The sequence below is a fragment of the Pyricularia grisea genome, assembly GCF_004355905.1.
Source record: "Pyricularia grisea strain NI907 chromosome Unknown Pyricularia_grisea_NI907_Scaffold_1, whole genome shotgun sequence".
Classification (NCBI taxonomy): domain Eukaryota; kingdom Fungi; phylum Ascomycota; class Sordariomycetes; order Magnaporthales; family Pyriculariaceae; genus Pyricularia; species Pyricularia grisea.
In genome coordinates this window covers 3,809,958-3,833,055 of record NW_022156716.1, presented here as the reverse complement: position 1 = coordinate 3,833,055, position 23,098 = coordinate 3,809,958, and the positions used below count along the sequence as shown (strand labels likewise).

Sequence of the window (23,098 nt, the reverse complement as noted above, 5' to 3'; positions counted from 1 at the left end):
GAGACAGCCCCCCCCCCCGTGTACCAATCCTTTCTCTCCAAGGCAAGCTGTCTCACACGAGGGTCAAATAACCACAGCAGACGCTATTTATAGCTGTAGCAGATATATGGTCCACATAATCTACGGGCTGGTGGGTGCTTCCCAAGAATCTAGACTGAACATTGTTTACTGAGAACAATGAGCTTCTGACTGGTCGGCTAAACAGAAACTCGGAGCTGCCGGTGTTGATCATCGGGACTTCATCTTCCATATGCCATATTAATGGCCACCAGTACCCGGTTTTTGAGTGGTCAAATATAATTAAAGTAATATGTCCCCAGTCTTGGCGTCAAATGCCGAAATCTCTATCTTGAATATTATCAGGACTGTTCGAGATATAAAAGCAGCCTTCTAGGCCCATTGCAGAAGATCAAGGAGGTGCCCCCAGGATCAAAGGCGACCAGTTTAGAGGAAGCACGCCACCTAGAACAGCTTCAAGTTTAAAATCTACAATGAAGGGACACGTTGCCATGCTGCTAGTGGCAGCAACGGCACAAGCACACTGTAAGTATTTTGACCCTGCTGGTCTCTTCCGTAACATTTGCAACGTTTCTACTCACTCAATCAATACAGATACCTTCCCTCGCCTAGTAGTCAATGGCAAGGCCGAAGCAGCAGACTGGACTGCAACACGTATGACCAAGAACGCACAAAGCAAGCAGGGGATCGAGAATCCTACCGTTGCCGACATACGCTGCTACCAGTCTCATAATGCCCCCGAGGTCGCCGAGGTACCCGCCGGAGCAACAGTGCACTATGTCTCTACTCAACAGGTCAACCATCCAGGCCCGACACAGTATTACATGGCTAAGGTGCCAGCAGGACAAAGCGCCAAAACCTGGGACGGCTCCGGGGCTGTCTGGTTCAAGATATACAGTAGCGAGACACCCAAGGTGGACAACAACAAGCAGCTCTTTTGGCCCGGACAGAGTAAGACTTGAGATTATATCGCCACTCTTATAATGGAACGGAGGACAGAGTTACTAATTTGTGCACACATCTGTAGATGAATATACACTAGTGCCAGCTACCATTCCAAAGAACATTCCCAACGGCGAGTACCTCTTGCGTGTGGAGCACATTGCTCTGCACATGGCTTCGCAAGCCAACAAGGCACAGTTCTACCTGTCTTGCTCACAGATCAACGTTTCTGGTGGTGGCAGCGGTACTCCCGGCCCTCTTGTTGCATTCCCAGGGGCTTATAGGAGCACAGACCCGGGTATTCTGGTCAACCTGAACACTGTCGCAACTTCACCGGCATCATATGTTGCACCGGGGCCGGCTGTGTGGAGAGGGTAAAGGATGGCATCCAAAAATAGAGAATTGCGCTGAGATGCTGGCTGCAATAATTTTCTGATCTAGAAAATGCAGAATGCCTTTGCCCACTCTAATCGGTTCAAGCTGAAGAATCAGCTTTTTGTCAAAGACCCCGTACGCATGAACAGGTTTGGCGGTGCAGGTCGGTCCTTGAACCTATCATCAAACCCATAGTCCATATCCACAGCTTCATCACCCTCCCATTTGAAGCCTAGTTTGGCATATGAGCCGCGACCCATGCTTGACGCTTCCGTGACACATTCCAGTCCGTTTCTGGCCCTCGCCTCATCAATACCCCACTGTACCAGGGATTGGGAGATGCCTCGCCTTTGAAACTTGGGGTCTACCACGCACATGTCCAAGGCAAACACTGCCGGCGGATCCTGGTTGGCCTTTTCCCGAATGACCTCGTTCCTCCTCCGATGCAGACCCCTCTCTGCCTGCCGCAGATACTGGTGCTCTGTGTCGTTTCCGGGCCAGAGTTCGTTCAGGTCCTGCGCCTCGCCCACGTCCAACACGGGGACCGCACCTTTGCCCTCGACGGCCGAAGCCTGCACCCATATGGCCAGACCGGCGACGACGGGCGTGCCATTGTCAGGGTCCGGGGCGGTGGCCTTGAGGAAGACGACAAAAGGCCGGCCCTGCTCGTCCTTTTGGTCGGCAGCCTGCGACTTCACCCACCGCTCGACGAGGCGGCGTGCGCCGGCCGCCTCACCCTCGGGTGTGTCCCAGCCCGGGTTGAACCCTTGCCAGATCCTGTCGTTGGTCTGGCGGCCGAAGGTGTCGGTTGCGATGCGGTGGCCTTGGATGATGTCATCCTTGGTCTCACAAGGCGAGACTGCAAGATAAAGAGCATCATGGACGACGATGAACCGGTTAGTATATCGAGCATTCCCCTTGACGCGTCCTCAAAATGGCCCGGGGTTCGCCTCACCAGTGAAACTAAATCCGGAGGTTGACATGTTGATCGAGCCTGGTATGAGATGTATCACCTGACAAATGTCCCGTTTCTCCGTCAGCCAAGGTATGCATCCAATAAGGAGATGGCAATGAAGGCATAGGGTGTGATTCCGTGACCATTACAGGGACAAGACAGGATTGCATATGCGTCTTTAACTCACCAAAAAGCGATACGTGCTACAATGATCAAGTCTGCTATACGTGGGTGAGAAACCAACCGCTTATAACTGTCAAAAACCCCGACATCGGAACCCAAGATATGGAGATGTTGGATAATGGGCTATGAAGCTAAGCCCCCGCATCGGGATGGCTCCGCTGCCTATGTTTTGGCTTGGTTGGAGTCTTCTGTTGAAAAAGATAGTGGATATAGTATAGATAAAGAGGCAGATCATCCAATAAGGAATAGCGGGTTTAGCTCAGTTGGGAGAGCGTCAGACTGAAGTCCACTTCAGCCCATTCTAAATCTGAAGGTCATGTGTTCGATCCACATAAACCGCAAGACTGCTAAACTTTTGCCATTTTTCAATACATTCCACATGTGTATTATCAATTTTTGTCAATAGCAAGAGACCAAATCTTCAAGACGTGCCGGAATAAGTAAACCACACCACTGCAGCTAATTTTATTCTGGACACAACTCCCCTGTCTGGACCGACAGTGTGGCTGGGGGCTCGTGTACCCTGAGTAGATCATATCAACCTTAAAACTGAGCGGCTATAGGCTAGTTGGCTCTCATCAGGCCAGGACGGCCTCGCCCCTTCTTGTTCATGTTGTCTTCAGTCAGCTTAGATTCCTGCCAAGCCCCTTGGCTATGCATACATAAGATTGTTCTTGCAATAATTCGCAGTGACTTAAAGTGCTTTTTTTTTTTTTTTTTTTTTTTTTTTTTTTTTTTTTTTTTTTTTTTAATCCTGTGCACTTTAAGACGGTAAAAGCGGCAGGCGCCGCTATATCCATCGCATCGCATCTCTTAGGAGCACAGCATTAAACCATGTCAACCATAAGCATTCTCTTTTGTTCCTAAAACACAAAGTACAAATTAGCCCCCCGAATTCCTACTTCCAAGATCCCCAAACTTGCTATTCGGTGGCAGTACTGGGCTCTCCAAGGACATTTGGTTGGTTGACAAGTGTGCGCCCAGGAAAGGATTCACTGCAGGCATCGCCTCCCGAGTCATATTATACCCAAAGAATAGTATAGGCTTATTGCGGCCATTAAACAATCGTTGTGGGTGGCAGGGTGTATAAGCAGTTATATTGCCCCTGCCCTTTCACTTTTGTCGATGTCATACAACCTTCGATTCCTCCCTCGTACTTGCGGCTTCGGGTGAACTCTTCAACAGAGCCGGGAGTTAGGGTTGCAGCTTGCTACCTCTGATACATTCTCGTGAACATCATGTCGTACAGTTTTCAAGATTCACACGGCTTGAAATATGACAATTCTGGGCTGGAGGTAGCGGCACCGAAATGCCAAAACCTCGAGGTCATATCGCCGGACAACCGGCCCACCCCGTGCAAGTACAACCAAGACTACCATCGCGATTACCTGAAGCACGTCTTGTTTGATGGGAGTCGGTGGGTTGATAAGGGCTTTGTGCCGATGCCGTAGCTAGGATAGCCGTCTGCTTTCGTTAAATTATAGTTTTATGTCCATGAATCAGGAATCTTGTTTGCAGGCTGTTTGCACCTGGAACGATCGTCCAATCATCCTCTGGGTGGGGAAGCTGCTGCTCAAACAGTAAAACGTTATATAGTAGGTGGTAGACTGACTAACAATGGATGAGAAGCTGACAGAAATGGCCTAACATTCGACAGTTTTGGAGCCCACGGTATGGTAAGGCTAGCAAGAAGCCACACTTTACATTTCAATATCGTTTCCAGCAGGTCAAGCTGTATAATCTGTCATTATCACCGAAGCCTTTACATATAGCGAACGAATTATACGTATGTATAAATCAGCGCCTGTAGAGCCTGGAGATACGAACATGTGATTATGGAGTCCCGGGGAAACCAACAAAGCTATCGAGGAAGACATACAACCGACTGATAATTCACATGAACAATGTCACACAAATAAATGTGCAAGACTGGTTCACTACTGGCCACCACCCCTTCTCACTTGCCGTATACTCTGCACGTTCGATTGGTGCACCTCCTCATACTGCGCAAAGTAAATCAGGTTGCCTGCCGCGACATCATCCTTGACCACCTCCTGCAGCTTCTGGCTCCACGCAGGTGGCCTAGCCACTGGTGAGTTGACGGCGTTGAGATACCGCACGGTTGCGTTTATAAACTCGGGCCCGTAGCCTCCCGCAGCTATACGATCCGGGCTGCCGTGGGCCGGCAAGATCTTGCCGATCTGCAGAGTCGCCATGCGCTGGAGCTCTTTGACGTGGGTGTCGATGGAATCGGGCTCGGCGATAAAGGTGGCCGTGTCCTCGAGGGTATCTCCGGCAAAGAGTATCTGCTCCTTGGGGAGGTAGAGGACCGTCCCGTCGGTGGTGTGCACGTGGAAGTGGTGCATCTCCACCGTGCGGTCGCCGACCTGGACTGTCGCCACGTCCTTGTAGGTGGTGGTCGGCGGGAAGACCTTTGGGATTGGCGGGTCCAGAGCGGCGTAGTCCGCAGCCAACCTTTTCAGCGTGCTCACTGTCAGCTCGTGGCCGGTGAAGTTTGTGCCAGCGCGTTGCAAGGCCCCGGCGCCGGCAACATGATCCGTGTGGTAGTGGCTATAAACCGTGGTAGTCTTGGTGACCCCTATTGACTTTAAATGTGTGATCATGGCCTCTGCATGAGACTCCGTGATGGCTGCATCGTAGAGGAGGGCCGTGTCGCCCGATACGATCGAGTATGTGGAAACTCCCAAAGTGAACGCGCCATCGTCAAGCCAATTGGATCGATCCGAATGAAATCGGTCACCTGTACGGCCGTCGTAGTAGGCAAAAATTCCTGGATATGGGTTGAGGATGCGGAGAGTTTTGAGAGGATCAGTTCCTGGTGGGCGAGTCTGTCGTTTTGACATCCTTAGGTGACGCCTAGAGAGACTGAGACTTGGACCAGGACCTTGGTCGGCAGCTCTGTTGATTCCGCATGCCAAAGAGGGGATACCTGCGCCCAGAATCACAGCTAGTGACGTGAAGGTGGAGAAAAGCATGGCCGGAAGAGCTATCGGAAGCAGTGAGCTCACTTGTCGACTGGTTTTGGTTGGAGGGTCTATTCTAGTAGAGTCAATATGGTAGAAATTGTCACTCAGTAGACCACCATGCTGGCCGATGAGTAGTCCATACCATCTAGTTTTGATCTCCAATATAGCAATAAGAACACAAAACATATGAGGTAAATCAAATCAAAGTTGACCTGTGAAGGTCCGATCACGCATGTACAACATCGCAAGGTACCGGTCAGAAAATTGGACGAAATATGCCCACGTTTCGAAACGCCGACATTGAAACAAACCTGTACGAAAATGAGCTGCAGCTTCTGCTCATGTCAAGATAACGGGTTCGGGGGGGGGGGGATATCTGGCTTGCTGGGTTGAAAAAATAGAGATTCCCAGTTTTTGGTTTCGACGTTAGGAATGTACAACCAACAAGTTTGGTTTGGAGGATGGCCGGCCCAATCGCAAACTGAGGGCGAGGGGAATTGCAGATGAATGTATGTCAGACAGTTCAAGTTCAACCTTGTACTGTTATATCAGGCCTAAAAGTAAGTAGAAAGAACAGTATAATCCTGAGGTTTAAACACTATGAGAGCTCCACAAAGATCCATCCTCCCTGGATTGGATTGGATTGGATAGGTCCTTTCCTTGCCAAACCTTCTGAACCATGATTCGAATTGCTCCCCCCTCACCTCAACTTTTCGCAACCATGGGCGTTGAGCTGTGCATTAATTATTTAATGCCCATAGATCTCGCCTAAATTAACTCGTGAGCATGGACTCGTTATCCTTGCCACCGACAATCCTCGAAGAGGTGAGGGATATTGCGCAGGCAGCTGGGTCGGTACATCGACTGCTGCATCATCAGACGAAGAAGCATCTGACCGAGCCATTCCATCCCGATCTTCAAGCGCTAACTGGCCTCCTTCTCCGTCTGACTGGCGTGATTCATTCCCTATTACTGCATTTACAAGTTCTCAGCGATGAGTCGCCGCAAAGCAATCCTGCAAGCAACACCAAACTCGCCTGCTTGACCCGCTGTGCAGATCTACTCAGTGACCTTCAAGATCAGTGGCAAGATGATGAAGCATCGAGAGAAGCAGACTTCCCTGGAGCGGCTAATCTGAGACGTTTCCACGAGGATCTCTTGGCTATCTTAATTCGGTTTGACATAAGTCTTTACTCCACAACTTGGGAAGCAGCGGTTGGAACACTGTGGTGTTCATTGCCATCGGATCAAGCTCCTGTTGAGGAAGACGATGAGGAAGACGACCATGCTTTCACGGTCATAACTAATCGCGCACCTCCTGAGGCTCAACCCCTGATTCGGTCAAATTGGGAATATCACCACAGCAACACCAAGTTACAATGGCTGCTTGAGCAACGCTGCGAAGAAACCGGCGAGTGGCTGTTAGGAATCGATGTCGTCAAGCAGTGGCTCAGGGGCCAATATCGCTTTGTGTTGCTTTCAGGATCTGCAGGTTGTGGGAAAACCTTCCTCACCGCCGCCCTGTTGAAGCAGCTCAGCGAGCAGTTCGGGACGCATACTGTACCGCTCTGTTACTACTTTGCCAACCCTCATGAAGCAAACGGACTTCGTGACATCCTGCAGCCTTTGGTACTTCAGATCCTGACCCAACATCCAAAGGCATGGCAAGTCTATCTAAATTTTCTTCTCGCCCGCGAGATTCGTCTCGTCCAAGAACTCCGCCCACAACTCTCATGCCTCGGAGATGTGAAGCTGCTGGTTCCCCTGATCAAGACCCTTCTCGGCCTGTCTAATAAAGCCTACATTATCCTGGATGGACTTGACGGACTTATACCCGAGATTGCTTCCAAGCTACTTGAAATTCTTCTTGAATGCAAAGGCCTTCAAATCCTTGTGCTGAGTCGGCCACTGCCCCATGAAACATGGGACCGAATTTGCCAGCAACTTGAATCCAAAGCAACAGAATATGCCATCCATGAGATAGGCTCGAATCTTGATGACATTAAAGCCTACATTAAGGAGGCTGCTGCTCAAACTAAATACAACGCCTCAACTCCTCACATAACACCAGAGGAGCTGGAGACCTTTGTCTTGAAGTCTAGCAGGAACTCACCAGATTCCGGGGTGCAGTGAGTTGGCTTGATCTCATAATTCTGCCTTGTACCTAGCGTCCCTGAAATCCGTTCTGTTCCCGTTCCCCCGAAGAGTCCCATTTGTTCTCTGTACGCTAACCTGCACTATCTAGTTTTCAGCTGTCAAAATGCCGCTTATGGTATCTTCAAAACAGAGATCGCCTTGAGAAGCTGCATTTGGAACTAGATCAACCAAAACCTCCACAATACACCCACATGGAAGACTTTTACAAAGCTGTAGTAGAACTGGCAAAGTCCGACGGCTCAAACTTGCAGCTAGGAACACGCTCTGCTGCTGATTTTCCTTCGACTGTAGCAGAGCGTTACAATACATTCAAGACAGCTCTTGAATGGCTGCTTGTCATAACCAAACTAGGATCAGAAATGTCCAGCATGGCATGCTCAAAGAGAGCATTCTTTGAAGGGCTGTCTGTAGCACTTTCTCCCGAAGCAAAATCACTGGATGAACTCAAATCATCTCGTGAACTCGAAAGTCAATACTGTTGGCTTTTTGACCTCTTTGCTCACGAGATACAAGTGAATTTCCCTGCTGATCAAGTTCGGGGCGACCACGTTGATACTATGAAATCATACCGTTACTGCATCCACAATCGCAGTTTTCTTGAATTTGCTCAGAGGAACATCTGCCATCTCGACTCGAGAAAGGGCGAATCATCCCTTGCTATTGCCTGTCTCCGTTTCCTCAACATGCCAGATCATAGTGTTAAACGCGACAAGCGCCAAGCACAGATGAGTCGGCTCAAGCACCCTTTCTACGACTTTGCAGCTGCATGGTGGCCATTCATCGGCAGCGGTTTTCTGCGACAGACCAAGTCGTTGGCACTGGAGCTGTTTAAAGAGTACTACAACTTTCTGAATTGGTTGAATGCATATTCACGAACCCACTGCGGGAACAACGGTCGTGGTAGGCTCCAAGGCCTGTCATCCGAAGATCCAACAGGAAACCCAGGCATCTTTCGAAAACATGTGCACACTGCTTTGAATATAGCAGTAAGCCTTGGTCTCTCGCCACTTCTGGCACCACTTGATTCGTACATTCAACAATGCAGACAGCTCTACCCTAGGTTATACGCTTCCAAGCAGCAAGCGGGCTCAGAACTGTTACAAATTGCTCTCGTTGGCCCTCGCGTGTTGATGACCGACACAGTCAGTTCTAGGGCATTGGCGACCGTTTCTACTGTGGCTGGACCCACGAGTATTGACGTGAGAGGTACAATAGCATATGTGCTCAACCGTAACCTTGACCCTGAGGAGGAGGTTCAAATACCATTCTTGGGCGCGCATGCGCTTTTATTTTGTGCCGAGATTCAAGACCTGAAACTGCTTATCAAAATAGCTGAGAGATTTTCCGGCAAGACCTATGGACGTGGTATCATATACACTGAATCTTTTGCAGACACCCTTGAACGCCTAGATCCAGGCAGGTTTTTGGACTTTCAAAACGGCGTCTGCCAGTACATCTTGGACTTTGATGCTGCTCTCCATGCCAAAGAACCGAATTATCAGTCGGACTATGAAGATGACAGCGATCAAGAAGACACAGATGAAGAGGATGACAACAGTGAAAAAGACTACCGCTCATCGGACCGATGCACCCCAAAATATCTTACGCGGTTAGCGTGGAGGATCGGTAGAAAAAACAAGCTTGAGTGCATTCGGATGGACGTCGACCGCCGAATCGACTGTGAAGACTGGCAGTTTTTGGCCCTTTGGTCAAGGGCTCATGAGGGTTATCGAGTTGACTGGATCAGACGCCTGTTGCAAGATCCACGTCGACCCATTAACAGGTCAATAACCCACCCGACTGACCTTGACCCATCCTTTTCAAAGGAACTTGGTCTGCAGACACCCCTTCATTTGCTTGCCGAGATCCCCTATCCAACTCGAGACATAATTTGGTGGATCCAAGCTCTCCTGGACCTTGGGGCCGATGTCAGTGCTCAAGACGGCAGAGGAAGGACACCTCTGCACCTGGTTGAGTCGCCCGGGGTGCTTGAGATGCTCTTGCGCTACGGTGCCGACATCGATTGTCGCGCCGAGGATGGCAGAAGTGTGTGGCATGTTGCTGCGTACAATCATGACGTGGTTATATTAAGGGCCCTCGCCAAACTAGAGTAAGCTTGCCCTCACATCCTTGTATGGTGACCTCGAAACCTAACGACCAATCTGTCGAATGCAGTCCCAATCCCCTAGAATCCTTGCGTGCCGTTACTACAATCGGGCGCACACCATTGGCAGAGGCTGTTTGGAATTACCACGGCCCCAAGGGTGTATTTGAATCCTGCATGATAATACTTGAAATTTGTTCTCATGATGCTTTATCCTTTGCCAGCGATGTGCCAATGATCCACATGGCTGCAAGATGGGTGGAAGAGCCCCTGATGTTCAAGGAGCTCGACAAAGCCGGAGCTCTGTGCCCCGGTGTCATCGCAAGTGACGGCAGTACTGCGTACCATTTTCTCGGTCCCTACGCCAGCCCAGAGTTTGTCAAGACACTGACACAGTCATACGGCACCGACAACGACTTGCTTGTGAGACTTGACAAGAGAGGATTGACGGCTTTTGAATGCTGGATTGACTTTTTCTGCGAAAATGCTCGCAGACTAGCAAGTATTGATGATCCCATTCCTATCCCGAACAAGAAAACCCGTTCTTGCGTTATCGATCTTTTGCTTGTTCCAAGTGTAGTTCAAAGCAAGGGCACAACGGGATTGACTTTCTGGGAAAGATTCTGCAGAAATTCTCTTCACAAACGTAAGTATAAAAAGGAACCATTGTTTTGACTAGCGTTCTTTGGATGGACACTCATTTCTGACACTTGGCTGGCTATTTTGAACAGTTTTTAGCCTGAGCAGTCTTCAACATTTGAGGCAATTCCCGGTAGCCTACAATGAATACGTCGGAGATATTCTCAAAGCAATCTTAGCATCTGGCGCCATGGAGTTTTACGAAGAGCACAAATCAAGGTGCGCACTGTATGCTTTCGTGGAAAACATAGTGCCACTGGACGATTTGTTTGGTGAGGCGCAGCCAAAGTCCATGGCGACGGACACCCTCTTCCGATTCATCGAACTCATTTTGAGCAAGACAAAGCATACAGAAGACCTGGAAACAAACCATGCGATGGCGGATATTCTTTGTAGCGCAGCGATGCATGGCTACAGGACTATGGCCATGTCCTTGCTTGCACGCGGGGTCGGCGTCGACGCGACCGGACTGCGGGGAGAAAGTCTCCGTGACAAGATAGGCGAGAGCCAAGTGCCCGAACTCCTGGAATACTTGAGAGTCTTGCCATCTTGAAATGGCCACGTCCAAGTACTGGCACTGGCTCAGTTTCATGGATGATTTTAGCTTGGGGTGGGTATCGCCTCTGTCGGAGACAAGTCGTTCTGTTAAAAGGTAGAGATTAGGGACAAGCGGAAGGGGGCTGGGTCTAAGTGAGACTTTGTGTACATATAATGGGGAAGAATTTTGTTTCGTCAAGTAGACCCCTTTGTGCTGTTGACTTTTCAGGGCTTCACTATCTAGGGATCTAGCGACACTCGTCGCCGTGGAATTGAGAATGTTTCCACATTCGCAAGCAAAAAAAAAAAAAAAAAAAAGATCTCGTGGCTAAAACTAGTGTGGCTTGGCTCAATGATCTAATTGGAACACCTGCCCGTAAAATTCAGGCGAATGCTTACATCGCGTCAAGTTGTTAGGTTCCAAAAACATAGACAGAAAAGAACATGACACAAGAAAAACAAAATCATGCAAAATGAACAACAACACCACAACAACCAAGATCATCCCGCCCAGGGGAGACCAACACACCCACACCATCATATTCCTGCACGGCCGCGACAGCAACGCCGACGAGTTTGCCAACGAGCTGTTTGAAAGCGAAGTCTCACCCCCAGCAGCTCAAGGCGACAACAACACCACCACCCCATCATCACCACCACCGCCCACCGCCCTCATCCCCATCAGAAACGCCCTCCCCGCCGGCATCCGGTGGGTCTTTCCCCAGGCACCGAGCCTTCCGTCGGCCCGGTTCGGCGGCGTCGAGCTGACGCAGTGGTTCGACATGCACTCGACCCAGGACCCGCACCAACTCTGCGGGGAGCAGCAGCAGCTGGTCGGCCTGCGCGAGAGCGTCCGCCGGGTTAGGGACTGCGTCGAGGCGGAGGAGAGGTTGGTCCCGAGGGAGAGGGTGTTTCTGTGCGGCATCAGCCAGGGCCTGGCGGTCGTCCTCGCGGCGCTGCTGGCCGATGGGAGGGGTGGGTTCGCCGGGTTGGTGGGACTGTGCGGTTGGATGCCGCTCAGGTCTTTGGTGATGGGGGAGGGGGAGGAGAGTTTGAGTGTGGGTGGTGGTGGTGGTGGGCTTGCGGAAGTGTGTGTGCGGATGGCTGCTGAGTTGTTTGCTGATGGACAGGCCGGTGACGCGGTGGATTTGGCTGCGCTCCGTGCTGTGCCGATACACCTGCAGCATAACCGGGACGATGGAGTCGTGCCTGTGATGCACGGGGTTAAACTGGTCACCGCGTTGCGTGAATATTTGGGGTTTGATGTTGAGTGGAAGGAGTATCCTGATGGTGGCCATTGGTTACAGGAGCCAGATGGAGCGGACGCGTTGGTTTCTTTCATTAGGCGACACTGTTGACTGGCCTTCTTTCAATATATGGGAAAGTCTAGTTTGGTCAACGTTGAATGAAACACAGATTGACATGACCAAGAATTAGATTTTAGATTTCAACTGGTGATGCGCAGCCAAACGAGCACAACTTGCAGTTGAAACTATATAAAGCTGCAGCTGAGGAGGGTATTCGCAGAGGCAAAACCAAAAGCAGTAATGCTAATCAGGTTCAAACCTTTTTCTTTTCTTTTGTTTTCAAAAGGCTTTACTTCCCAGGGACGACCACCTCCTTGCCGTCAACTCCATCCATACCCTCGGCCCTCGAAGAAGTATCAGACGCGGTCCTCTCAACCGCAGCGGCAGCCGCGGGCCGTCGACGCAGGAACCCAGCCTCGTCGTGCGTCGCATCCCACTCGTCCAGGTTCGCTAGGGGCACGCGCACGAGCCTGTGGGTGGTGGCGCCGGAGCCCTCGTCGACGTCTTGGATCTCGGTCCGGATGCGGTAGCCTCGCCACTTGGGGAGGAGCGTCATCCAGAAGTAGTAGTAGATGCCGCATACGGCAAGGCTGTTGTTGTGGGGAAAGGGTCATTGTCAGTATTGTTCGACGGAGAAGAAAAAGAAGAAAAAAAAACAAGAAATGACCAAAGGTAGGGTACTTACATGGCCATACCAACCAGACAGTATGTGGCATAAAAGAAGCTGACCTCGCCGGCGTAGATGCCTCCCTTTGGCGGCCACCACGGCATGGCGATGATGTATACCTGCAGCAGGATGAAAAAGACGAGGACGACGTCCCACGCCCTGAACTCGGTCTTTCCCAGACCAGCTCTCTTTCTGCGTCGGCGGATCAGGTAGACACCAATGGCCATGGCCAAGTGGAAGACTCCATCCGGGTACGTCTTGAGACTGACGACAAACTGGAAAGCATCGCCGGCAGGCGGCGCAACGATCATGATAAAAGTCACGGCCCACTTGAGCAGGTAAGGGCCGAGCGGCGTGCCAAACGGCCTGGTCGAGACCCAGAACTCGGTGTAGGGCAGCACCCCCTGCCTGCCGATCTCACGGATCATGCGCGAGGAGCCGATGAGGGTGGCCAGCAGGTTGCCAAAGGCGCTGAGGAGGACCAGGACGTTGAGGGCCGTCTCGGCGCCGCCCTTGCCAAACACGGTGGTGAAGAAGACGGCGGCGGCGATCTCCTTGGAGGCGGCAAATTCGGACTTTGACACGGCGGCAAAGTATGCAATGTTGCAGAGCATGTACAGCACCGAAACGATGAGCACCGAGGTGGTGGCGTACCTTTTGAGCTTGGCGATCGGGTTCTTGATCTCGTTGACCATGTTGAAGGCGTTGGAGTAGCCCGTGTATGAAAACACAATGTTGACCAGCGCCACCGAGAGGTTGTTGCCGTCCGTCGTGGTGCCCGCAAAGGAGTTGCGGAAGTTGCGGTTCGGGTCCGGGATGTGGCCGACGTTGCCGCCGAGGATGACGAAGCCCGTGATGCTGATGAAGACGAGCGTGGCGATCTTGAGCGCCCCGATCGCGTTGGTCGCCCATAGGGAGTACTTGTTGTGCGCTATGACGCAGATGACGGCCAGCGTGTAGGCGGCGATGGCGACGCCCCTCATCTCCCACTCGGTGGGGGTTATGCCGGCGATGCGCCATACGTATCGAGACAGGACGATGGCGTTGGAGGAGCTGAAGGAAAGGATGACGGACTGCACCGCAAAGGCGATGGGGAAAAAGTGTTTCGGGCGCGGATAGGCTTGCTCGAGGTACACGACCTCGCCGCCGCTGCGATTGGGGAAGTATGACGCTAGCTCCAAGTAGATGCAAACACCTGCAATGGCCATGATAGTTCCGATAAGCCAGTAGATCAAAGCCAGGCCGACCGAGCCGGTCCTGTTGAGGATGGTTGCAGCTGTGGGTTTTGAGTGTTAGCATGTATTCTCGAGGAAGCAATAAGTAACAGAACCAGCAAACTCACGCGTAGAAAATATGCCAGTGCCGATCATCTGGTTGACGTTGAGGAAAATGATCGTCACCCAGCCCACATGGTAACCCAACGGCGATTTACTCTCGACCGGAGCACCGACGGCCTCTTGGTACGCCGCATTGGAGCCATTGCCGGCTTTCACTCTCGTGTAAGCGAGCTCTCCATCGTGGACCACCGACGGCTCCGAGTCGGACGTGTAAGCCGTCGTGTCGGCCGCCGTGGCGTTTCTAGACCAGAACTTGACGGCCATTGGTTGCTTCTCCCGCGATGGCTACTCTCTTTGTGCGACGCAGCTAAGATTTGCAAGCGCGGAATAAGTCCAGGCCGTGCTGATGGGCGTGAGGTAGAGATGGCGCAATTCTTATAAAGGACCGCCAAGAAAGATGAAGTGAAGGGCCTAGGCCGCCCATGTCACCATACCTATACCACCATACCTACCTTGCCTTATGCAAAGATAAGGCAATGCTTGAAAGGTGTGTGTATACATGGTTGATTGGAAGCAAGGGGGTGTGAGGACTTGGCATCTTTGCAAAAAAAAAAGCCCATCTCGTCAGCAGTTGTTGGCTTGGCGAGAAGCAAAACTGGTACAGAATATGATTTAACAATGTCCAGGATACAATTGCACAATCGATAAAAAAGTGTACCCCTGGTTGGTGTTGGCGGCCATTATTGCCGCTGGCATTCTTTGGTTGGTTTTTCTGTGCTGGGTGTGCAGTCAGTCATTTGACATGCTTTGGTACACCCTCGCATCTATCAGGAAACTTGGCAATTTCTATCAAAACACAGAATCATAAATGGGTGGCTTCTCTTCAAAAAAAAAAAAAAAAAAAAAAAAAAAAAAAAAAAAAAAGACCCCCCATCTCACTCCTAATAGGTGGAAGTTGTAGCCAAGGATGGGATTGCCTCCTTGGTCTACTATCTTGCATCGAAATGGCCTGCAAGTAGCCTGCCCTCGCCTCCTGCAAGCCCGCTAATAAACCGCTTAGGGTTGGGTGGCAGGAAAGCTAGGATATCAGACTTGGCGTACGAGCAATATGTCTTGTAAGTGTCTATCACTTGTGAGACCTTCCAGAAAAGGAACAACCTACCCCACGTCGAACCGGTAAACGCCATCCGTCCAAACTCTGATGAGATCTCTCGGACGACCCCAAGACAACATTAAGAGTTTCCCATTAAATTTTTCTTTGACTTGCTACCCAAGCACAAAAAAACTTCGTGGCGATAGTGAGGAGAAAGCTTCCCCGCAGCATGCCATACCCCAAATGAAATACATTTTGCTGATCACGCCATCGATTGTGTGCCCATTAGACCCATGTCGATTGGAACCCCGAACAATGCCCAGACTAAGATATATTTTGATATGTATGCTAAACTCGATTCTCGTTTGGTTAAGCGATTTTTTTTGGGAGGCCGGAACCAGAAGCAACTCATCGCACAACCAGGGTTCCTTATCAGTTAGTTGTCCAACAAGAGACTCAAACCAAAAAAAATAAAAATAAAAAGAAAAAAAATTACAACACAATGGCTGCTGCTGCAGTGCTCACCCCAGCCGTGCAGCCCGATATTCAATACGCCCCGGACATCGAGAAATGGCACCAACGTACAGCCAAGAGGTTGAGGGAAGAGAATGATCGCTTGCAAAAAACCTTGCCCGAAGGTTTCCCTACCCAGTTGCAAGGTAGCTTGGTCTGGGAAGGCGAAACTGTTGCGCAGTCCTACGACTGGACTTATGTTTTGAACGAGGAGCAGTTAGCAGAAATAGACGATGCCGTGAGGCACTTTAAATGTAAGTTGGTATTAGCATCAATTGTATAAAAATCACCAAATTTGGCGATAATCATATTCTCAAAAAAGGAAATTGACATAAAAAAAAATCAACCAAATAGCCTTGAACCTGCCCCTGGGCCACATTGACGCAGATACATTCCCACTGCCCAAAACCCGCCCTGAACTACGTCGCCTGTCTCAGGAGCTGCACAACGGCCATGGCTTCTTTGTGATCCGCGGCGTAGACGTGGACAAGCACACGCGTGAGGAAAACATCATCATCTACGCCGGCATCTCATCGCACATTGCAGCAGTCAGGGGTCGCCAGGACTCGAGCTTCAACGGCAACAGGGCCGACGTGGTCTTGTCGCACATCAAGGACCTTACGCTGCAGCTCCAGCAGCAGCAGAAGCAGGAAGATCAGGCAGGAAAGGTCAGCATAGGAAGCCCTGCATACACTGCGGATAAGCAGGTCTTTCACACCGACAGCGGCGACATCGTTTCGCTTTTTGCCCTAGGGGAGGCTGCAGAGGGTGGCGCGAGCAAGCTTGCAAGCACATGGAGGGTTTATAACGAGCTGGCGAGGACGAGACCGGATCTCATCCACACTTTGGCTGCCGATTGGCCGCTTGAAAAGTATACAACCCCCCTACTCTTTTTTCTTTTTCTTTTCTCCGTAAACGAATTCACCGGGCAAAACACCAGAGCTAACATGCCTATTTGTTTGCAATCGATCTAGTTTTGACAAATCAACCAGCGAGCGTTACTTCTCCAGACCGCTCATCTACCACCAGCCCGCGTCCGAGAAGCAGCCGGAGCGGATCCTCCTGCAGTACGCCCGCCGGTACCTGGTCGGGTTCGGCGCCCTGCCGCGCAGCCCCGACGTCCCTCCCATCACCGAGGCGCAGGCCGAGGCCCTGGACGCACTGCACTTCCTCGGAGACCGCTTCCACGTCGCCACCAACTTTCAGAAGGGTGACATGCAGTACGTCAACAACCTGGCCGTCTTTCACGCCCGGGATGGGTTCAAGGATACGGTAGAGAGGCAGTGAGTGCTTTAGTCCTCCCCCTTTTCCTCTTTTTCTTTACCTTTTGATTTCAGTTGCATTTCTATTCAATGTTATGAGCGGGACCTGCTCGGTTTGCTGATCCACTTTCAAATAAATAAGACGGCACCTCGTTCGGCTATGGCTGCGCGATCCTGAAAACGCTTGGGAGACTCCCGAAAAACTGCGGACGCGGTGGAGTAGAGTGTATGATGGTGTGACCCCCGAGTCGCAGGTGCTGCCTCTGGAGCCTTTTGTAAGGGGTGCTAGCAACGGTGCAGACAGAGTCAAAAAGTAGCTTGACGTTGTTAATCGGATCTGTGGCTGTTGTGTCCCCCACGGCTTTGCTATCCAGTACTGATCAATTCCGTGCTGTTAATCCAGAATTCCATAGTGGCACTTTGTGAAGACAAAGCATGTCGTGATTATAATTATTTTGTGTATTCTTTTTGTAGCCACGAAGCACTTTACCTAGGCGCTCCTGTACCGCTTTGCACATCCGTCTCCCCCCGTGGATCTGGCAGACCTTCCGCGACTGCTTGCCGACGCTGCGGCGAGTCGGCAGGCAACTCTTGCGGCTGTATCTCTTGATTATGCGGCATCTCGACCGGAACATCCTTGCTGTGCGGCATCTCAACCAATATCGTGCCGTCATCCAGCTGGTAGTAGTACGCGGTCGCGCCGCCGGGCATCTCGCCGACCGCACCATCGTCACCCATCTCATATGACTTCTCCTGCGGAGGCATCTCACTGACCGCGCCATCGTTGCCCATCTCGTACGACTTGCCCTGCGGCGGCAGCTCGTGGACTTGGTTCGAGTCGAGCATCTGCTTGTCGTACACCTCTGTCGGGTCCGGGGAGTTGACCGGCGTCCCTTGGTTGCGCCCGCCGCCTGCATCGGTATTGCTCTGCTCTTGGTGTGCCTTTTGCTCGGAGGCCCATTTCCGACGGAGACGGCGGCGGCGCAGGATGAAGAAGAGTATCGCTGCAACCAAAAGAACCACACCTCCTACTACACCACCCACGATGGCTCCGACCGGTACAGAACGAGACGCTGCACCATCATCCTGTGGCGTTTCTGGCTGTCCTGAGCCGCCAGGGTTATTGGAAGGATCGTTCTGCGCAGCGAGCGGGAAGAGCGCCTTGGTTTTGTCATTGGTCCACTGGACAGATTGAAGATTGCTCCTAACAAGACACACACCACGTTAGAATTACAGATTCATTGGACCCAAAAGAAGAGTAGGCGTCCAAACTTACTGTGAAGAATACCACTTCTGAACTTGGTCGTGGGGCTCGTATGCTTCAGCGTTGGGATCAAACCTGTCCTGCCAAAACCAGCCCTTCAGGTTTAAGATCTTGAGCCCGTTGGCCCAGTCGTCGACCCCATAACTATCCTCCCTGCGACTGGACGACTGGAGCCCGCCGACGTTGATCATCTGGCTCTGCCCTTGTCCGACAATGGCGCACGAGTGCTGATACCTGCCCTTCTCAAGGTGCTGGACCTTGATCCAGGTGAATCCGGGTACGGTGAGCACGTAGACGTCGTTCAATACGTCGGTTATGTTCTTGCCGCCCCAGAGGAAGATTTCGTAGGAGCTGCCATCCTTTTTGTGAGTGGCTACGGCGCAGGGGCGTTCGCGAGGAGTTGGTACATCTCCGGTTGTTGTCTGGTTGTGGAAGGTCTGCGTGGCAATGTCGTACATATAGACGGTGCTGAGGTTCATCGGTGACCACTGGAACGACGAGAAGTTGGCTTGCTGCTCGCCGGCTAGGAACATGACGAGTCCTTGATTCTCTGTTCCATATGTAGGCAAGCACACGGCGGAGCCACGACGGTGAGTGCCGCGTGCAACACCTGGTGGCCCGAACTCGGCCGCACTGACGTTAGACATCTCACCCTTCTCCATGTCAAAGGTAACCAGGCCCGGTACCGCGGGAGCGCGGTTGGAGGCAGTGTCGACAAAGTAGGGGGTCGTTCCGCCGAGGAGGAAACCCTGGCCGTTACATGTCGTCCAGCTGCCTCCCGTCGTCCTCAGGAGGTCCGGCTTGACAGCAGACGGTATAGCCGTATTGTTGGACCATGAGCCGCTTGTGTCAGTCTCGGAAGCGCGCGGTGCCGGTCCCTGTCCACTGAAAACGCCCAAGGCAGGTCCTGACTTGTTCCAGTCCTCATTGTATACAGTACCGCCCCACCTATAAAGCTTATTATCATCCTTCTTCTCACTAGGCCACAGCGCGACCTCTTCGCTTTCGTCCATGTTGTAATTCTCAAGAATTGTTGCAGATACATCTCTTGCGAACCATTCACTAGTGAGACTAATGTAGATAGTCTTGTTCACTAGCCAACAAAATAAGCGGGCGTCAGTTGCCTCGTAAGCCCAAGAAAATACAGGAAAGCGTCTCTTACGCTGATATGGGTACGAATATGTCGAGTCCGATGCGTTGGAACCTGGATTCTGGAACACTTTCCCGCCCTCAATGTATAGGTTGTCACCCAGTACAGCAACTGGTCCAGATAATGACCATGTTAGCAAATATTTATGGTCCTCCTGGTCCCTAGTCAACGCTGTTAGAACTATGGACTTACTTGAGCAGCCATACCTTCGCCAAAAGTATTCCGAACCTGGGTCCTGTGGTGGTCCTCTTGATTTATCCGTATTCACCGGAGGCCCCCGAGTTAACCCCTGAGCTCCAGCCAGATCGAACAGGCCCAGCGCGAGGAGAGCACACCAGACCAGGCTGCTGAAAAGGGATGCCATATTCACTGAATATCTCGAGAGTGCGACCGACTCCCACCTGGCATGTTGTGCTTGTTGACCCTTGGTGAGTAGACAATAAAAAGGCAACACGAAAGAAAATTTTCCGAGTAGAATAGCCAAGCTGCCGTCAAGTTTGAATGTGCTCCAAGTTGCCACGCCGCCCCCAAAAAAACATCGTCAATCATGATTTTTCTGGCCACAGCTAAGCAGGCAGCGGCTAAGTCTCAGCATGCATATTACAGGATCGGCCCCTGAAGTTACATTTCGCGGGTCTATGGTAGGGGTTGGCCAATGAAGCGAGGTCGCCAAGGAGTCGACCGCAAATGAAGTTGCTCACTCGCTCAGCCTGCCCTGTGCCTGCAGTAATATGACGCCACTGTTCAGGGTCCCTAGGACGCTCAGAACCCTACTCCAGTTGGCTGCTGCTTGGCCATCTTCAGCTTCAGGGCATTTCATTAGCAAATTCCTTAGAATCACTAGTTATACTCAGGACATTGCATGGCAGTTGCCTAGTGATAATACGTAGCATGTCTGTCCGATGCTTCTGTATGGAAGTAGTAGTATTAGTATTACTTCAGAAAAGACGATGCAGAATACTCGTGTCCCGTTTGGGTCCGCGCTGATTGTATCGAGCATCAGCTTTCATGCATTGTGTAATTATGCAGTGTTATAAATGAGGGAGAAGGATTCTCGTATGCAATGATTTAGATGCTCTCGGATTCGCAGCCACTACTTTGGGGATGAATTGGTGTAAAGACAGACAAACTGTTTTTCCACTGTTTCCACAGCGCAAATTAACAGGCGCTTTTCTTGTCCCGTGCAGGTCCTTGTTTTGTAAGCATTGGTGACATGATCAACCCGACCAGGGGACAAGTGCTTGGTGGAGTGGTTGAGTGATGGTGGTAGTAGCAATGCGTTAAATCCTTTCTGCCGAATACCATACTGGTACAAACACCTTCTGATCATTGGGTAGCTCGTTACCATGCTCTGAAACAAATTCCAGAATCGGTTTCGATCCTTCATTGTGTAGCCAGGAGATGTTTTCCCACGGTCCGCTTCGAAGGCGTCGGGATATAATTAGACATTGTGCTCTTGCATGGTGCCAACATGCCTGTAGTCAGCAAGTTTTACCCGTCATAACAAGAACGAGACACCTCAGTCTGGTGTTTGCCCGTGGTAAGGCATCAACAGCAACCACGTGGTCCTTTCTCAAGTTAGACAAAAGCCCAAGTCTAGAGGACCTTTTTGGACCCTCCAGTTCCGGAAGCTTATAGTCGTGATGGACGCAACTGCTGTAATATGACATCGATTGCCGTAATTGGAAGCCCAGCTACGTTGATGTGTTGTATGCTGAGCAAGCAATCGGATTGGAAGCCGGCACATTTTTAAACCAAAGAGGCTCTTCAGGTCAGCCGGTCATTCTTCATGTTATGAATGAGAAGAATCCTAAGTCTTATTAGGGTGTGCTGGGTCGGGCATCGAGTCCAAAGATCTTGGGAGATTCGAGGACGGGTGCCTTAGGTCCATGGTTTGCCATGTTCGTTGATGCCCGAAATACCATAAGAGCTGTCATTGCCAAGTAAATACGAGCTTTGTTTACCCACACCAGGTTCTTTTGGTGTGGCGAGGCAATCCAGGCCTGGACAGATTTGACACAATTGAGGGATGGGGTGTTCATCCCATCATTGTTGTGACTGCCCGAGATTGGGCTCGGATGAGTGCCGGCGATAACACGTCTGGGAATTGCGGATGTGGAGGTACAGAAACGGCATTAGGTCCAATGACGGCAAGATGGATAACGATTGGTGAGGCTGTGTTTTTAAGTTGAAGGTCTCACCGCGTCTCAAGGTTGCCAACTTTTAGCCTTTGAGAATCATCTGGTTCGCTAAATAGTCTTAAAAAAAAAAGTTTGACCAACGACCCTTTGCTGTGACTCTCCAACAAAGCTGGCCGGACTTCAAGAATCGCATACCGAATTGACGGCGCGATGAAGAATTTTACAAGCCGCCTGATGACAGACAGTCCACTTTCCTGACTCGTTCGCCATGGCGAGGATGGGCCCGATAGAGGTTCATGTTCACAGAAGCGAATATCGAATGCGACTGGTTGGTGGTATCCAAGTGAGCAACTTGGCAGACAAGTCAGTTGAGAGAGCAGGCCGACTATGTGCTTGTGCGAATGAGAAGGAGACGACGGGCGAGCAGGGAGCAAAAGTGGGCTGAGAACAACGATTGGCACAATGCTATGGGATGGTGGGGTCTTTTTTCCTGAGCCAGTCGCCGCATGGCAGGGCGATCGCCTCACTTTGCCAACGAAGACGCACCACGAATCGTAGTTAATTCCTGATTTCTAAGGCGACAAGGCAACCAGATTTGACAACTCATCAGATGCCCCACTCGACTGGCAGCATCCCTGAGCGGGGTCGTGGCGCCCCCACTTGGATGGATGTCAATCAGCCGGATGTTGCTGACCGCCGGGAATTTTCCTATCATACGTCGACGACATCCACTACCAACATTTTGATGGAAAAAGATCTCGATACCTTTTGCAAACTCATGTTACGATACTTTACCAGTAAGGTCGACTTTTTCTTCATGGCCTCTTTTGGATTTGAATTTAGCGGTGTAAAAGACACGTCAGGGGCATTATGTTATTCCCCACCTACCATCCAAGATTCTACATCAAAAGTTCGTGACAAGTTTTTGTGAATTCCACCTTTTGGATCGAATAACAAAGCCTGCTCGTCGTATAGGTACACACGAAATCATAGTTCAATGATGGTATTGGTCATAATCCAAAATTCCATCAAGGCAACTTTTACTCAGTACCATTCGATTTCCTGAGGAACCATGCGCCCGCTTGCATTCTCAGTGCAAGGGAATGTGCCCACGTGACAAAGTTGTCCTTGTCCTGGGACTATCTGCCATCCTAAACGAGGTTGTGTACAAAGCAACTAACTAACTCTAGTCTTTCTATTTTTCTATTTTGCTTTTTCCCTTTCCGTTAATTTGTCAAGTTGAGCCCGTTGGCATGCAGCATAGATGCAGTCATCCACTGTACGCCATCATTGGAGCCAATTTGCATATTCACTGGCTACTTGCCCGTGGGTTTCCTGCAGCTAGGGCGCTGCGGCACTCGCAAATCGGAAAGCGGAACCACCCTCCATCGACCATATGCGGTTGTAGTAAGGTACTTGGATGCACCAGCCAATGTGCTCAAAGATTGTTTGCTTCTATATACGCCGGGGGTTACATCGCATCGCGTCACTGCCTGTCAGACCCATGTTTGTTTGATGGAACGTGGG

General features: G+C 51.0%; 10 protein-coding genes across 10 annotated transcripts; 5 read left to right on the top strand and 5 right to left on the bottom strand.

Moving 5' to 3' along the window:
* Positions 1-491: 491 nt before the first annotated feature.
* Positions 492-1,338, top strand: PgNI_01161 (uncharacterized protein; the record flags this gene model as incomplete). The annotated part of the gene is made up of 3 exons (XM_031121236.1): positions 492-543; positions 613-969; positions 1,046-1,338. The coding sequence occupies 3 exons, from the start codon at positions 492-494 to the stop codon at positions 1,336-1,338; spliced, it is 702 nt and encodes a 233-aa protein (XP_030985933.1).
* Positions 1,339-1,448: 110 nt separating this feature from the next.
* On the bottom strand, positions 1,449-2,318 carry PgNI_01160 (uncharacterized protein; the record flags this gene model as incomplete). Its single annotated transcript, XM_031121235.1, has 2 exons — positions 1,449-2,194; positions 2,291-2,318. The coding sequence occupies 2 exons, from the start codon at positions 2,316-2,318 to the stop codon at positions 1,449-1,451; spliced, it is 774 nt and encodes a 257-aa protein (XP_030985934.1).
* Positions 2,319-4,410: 2,092 nt separating this feature from the next.
* PgNI_01159 (uncharacterized protein) lies at positions 4,411-5,337 on the bottom strand (the record flags this gene model as incomplete). The annotated part of the gene is made up of 1 exon (XM_031121234.1): positions 4,411-5,337. One exon carries the CDS (start codon positions 5,335-5,337, stop codon positions 4,411-4,413), a length of 927 nt encoding a protein of 308 aa, XP_030987060.1.
* A 909-nt stretch (positions 5,338-6,246) lies between these two features.
* On the top strand, positions 6,247-11,240 carry PgNI_01158 (uncharacterized protein; the record flags this gene model as incomplete). Its single annotated transcript, XM_031121233.1, has 4 exons — positions 6,247-7,589; positions 7,706-9,727; positions 9,793-10,367; positions 10,453-11,240. 4 exons carry the CDS (start codon positions 6,247-6,249, stop codon positions 10,911-10,913), a joined length of 4,401 nt encoding a protein of 1,466 aa, XP_030987059.1. The 3' UTR covers positions 10,914-11,240.
* A 130-nt stretch (positions 11,241-11,370) lies between these two features.
* PgNI_01156 (uncharacterized protein) lies at positions 11,371-12,341 on the top strand (the record flags this gene model as incomplete). Its single annotated transcript, XM_031121231.1, has 2 exons — positions 11,371-12,224; positions 12,335-12,341. The coding sequence occupies 2 exons, from the start codon at positions 11,371-11,373 to the stop codon at positions 12,339-12,341; spliced, it is 861 nt and encodes a 286-aa protein (XP_030987051.1).
* Positions 11,548-12,195, bottom strand: PgNI_01157 (uncharacterized protein; the record flags this gene model as incomplete). The annotated part of the gene is given in 2 exon segments (XM_031121232.1): positions 11,548-12,075; positions 12,088-12,195. The coding sequence occupies 2 exon segments, from the start codon at positions 12,193-12,195 to the stop codon at positions 11,548-11,550; spliced, it is 636 nt and encodes a 211-aa protein (XP_030987052.1).
* PgNI_01155 (uncharacterized protein) lies at positions 12,315-14,623 on the bottom strand. The gene is made up of 3 exons (XM_031121230.1): positions 14,214-14,623; positions 12,890-14,147; positions 12,315-12,794 (listed from the first exon to the last, which is right to left on the bottom strand). Exons 1-3 carry the CDS (start codon positions 14,470-14,472, stop codon positions 12,494-12,496), a joined length of 1,818 nt encoding a protein of 605 aa, XP_030987054.1. The 5' UTR covers positions 14,473-14,623; the 3' UTR covers positions 12,315-12,493.
* Positions 14,624-15,743: 1,120 nt separating this feature from the next.
* Positions 15,744-17,333, top strand: PgNI_01154 (uncharacterized protein; the record flags this gene model as incomplete). The annotated part of the gene is made up of 4 exons (XM_031121229.1): positions 15,744-16,008; positions 16,109-16,625; positions 16,729-17,037; positions 17,159-17,333. The coding sequence occupies 4 exons, from the start codon at positions 15,744-15,746 to the stop codon at positions 17,331-17,333; spliced, it is 1,266 nt and encodes a 421-aa protein (XP_030987053.1).
* Positions 17,334-17,502: 169 nt separating this feature from the next.
* On the bottom strand, positions 17,503-19,794 carry PgNI_01153 (uncharacterized protein; the record flags this gene model as incomplete). Its single annotated transcript, XM_031121228.1, has 4 exons — positions 17,503-18,220; positions 18,293-19,373; positions 19,443-19,541; positions 19,623-19,794. The coding sequence occupies 4 exons, from the start codon at positions 19,792-19,794 to the stop codon at positions 17,503-17,505; spliced, it is 2,070 nt and encodes a 689-aa protein (XP_030987056.1).
* Positions 19,795-21,254: 1,460 nt separating this feature from the next.
* Positions 21,255-22,016, top strand: PgNI_01152 (uncharacterized protein; the record flags this gene model as incomplete). Its single annotated transcript, XM_031121227.1, has 3 exons — positions 21,255-21,331; positions 21,404-21,607; positions 21,813-22,016. Exons 1-3 carry the CDS (start codon positions 21,320-21,322, stop codon positions 22,014-22,016), a joined length of 420 nt encoding a protein of 139 aa, XP_030987055.1. The 5' UTR covers positions 21,255-21,319.
* Between the last annotated feature and the right edge of the window lie 1,082 nt (positions 22,017-23,098).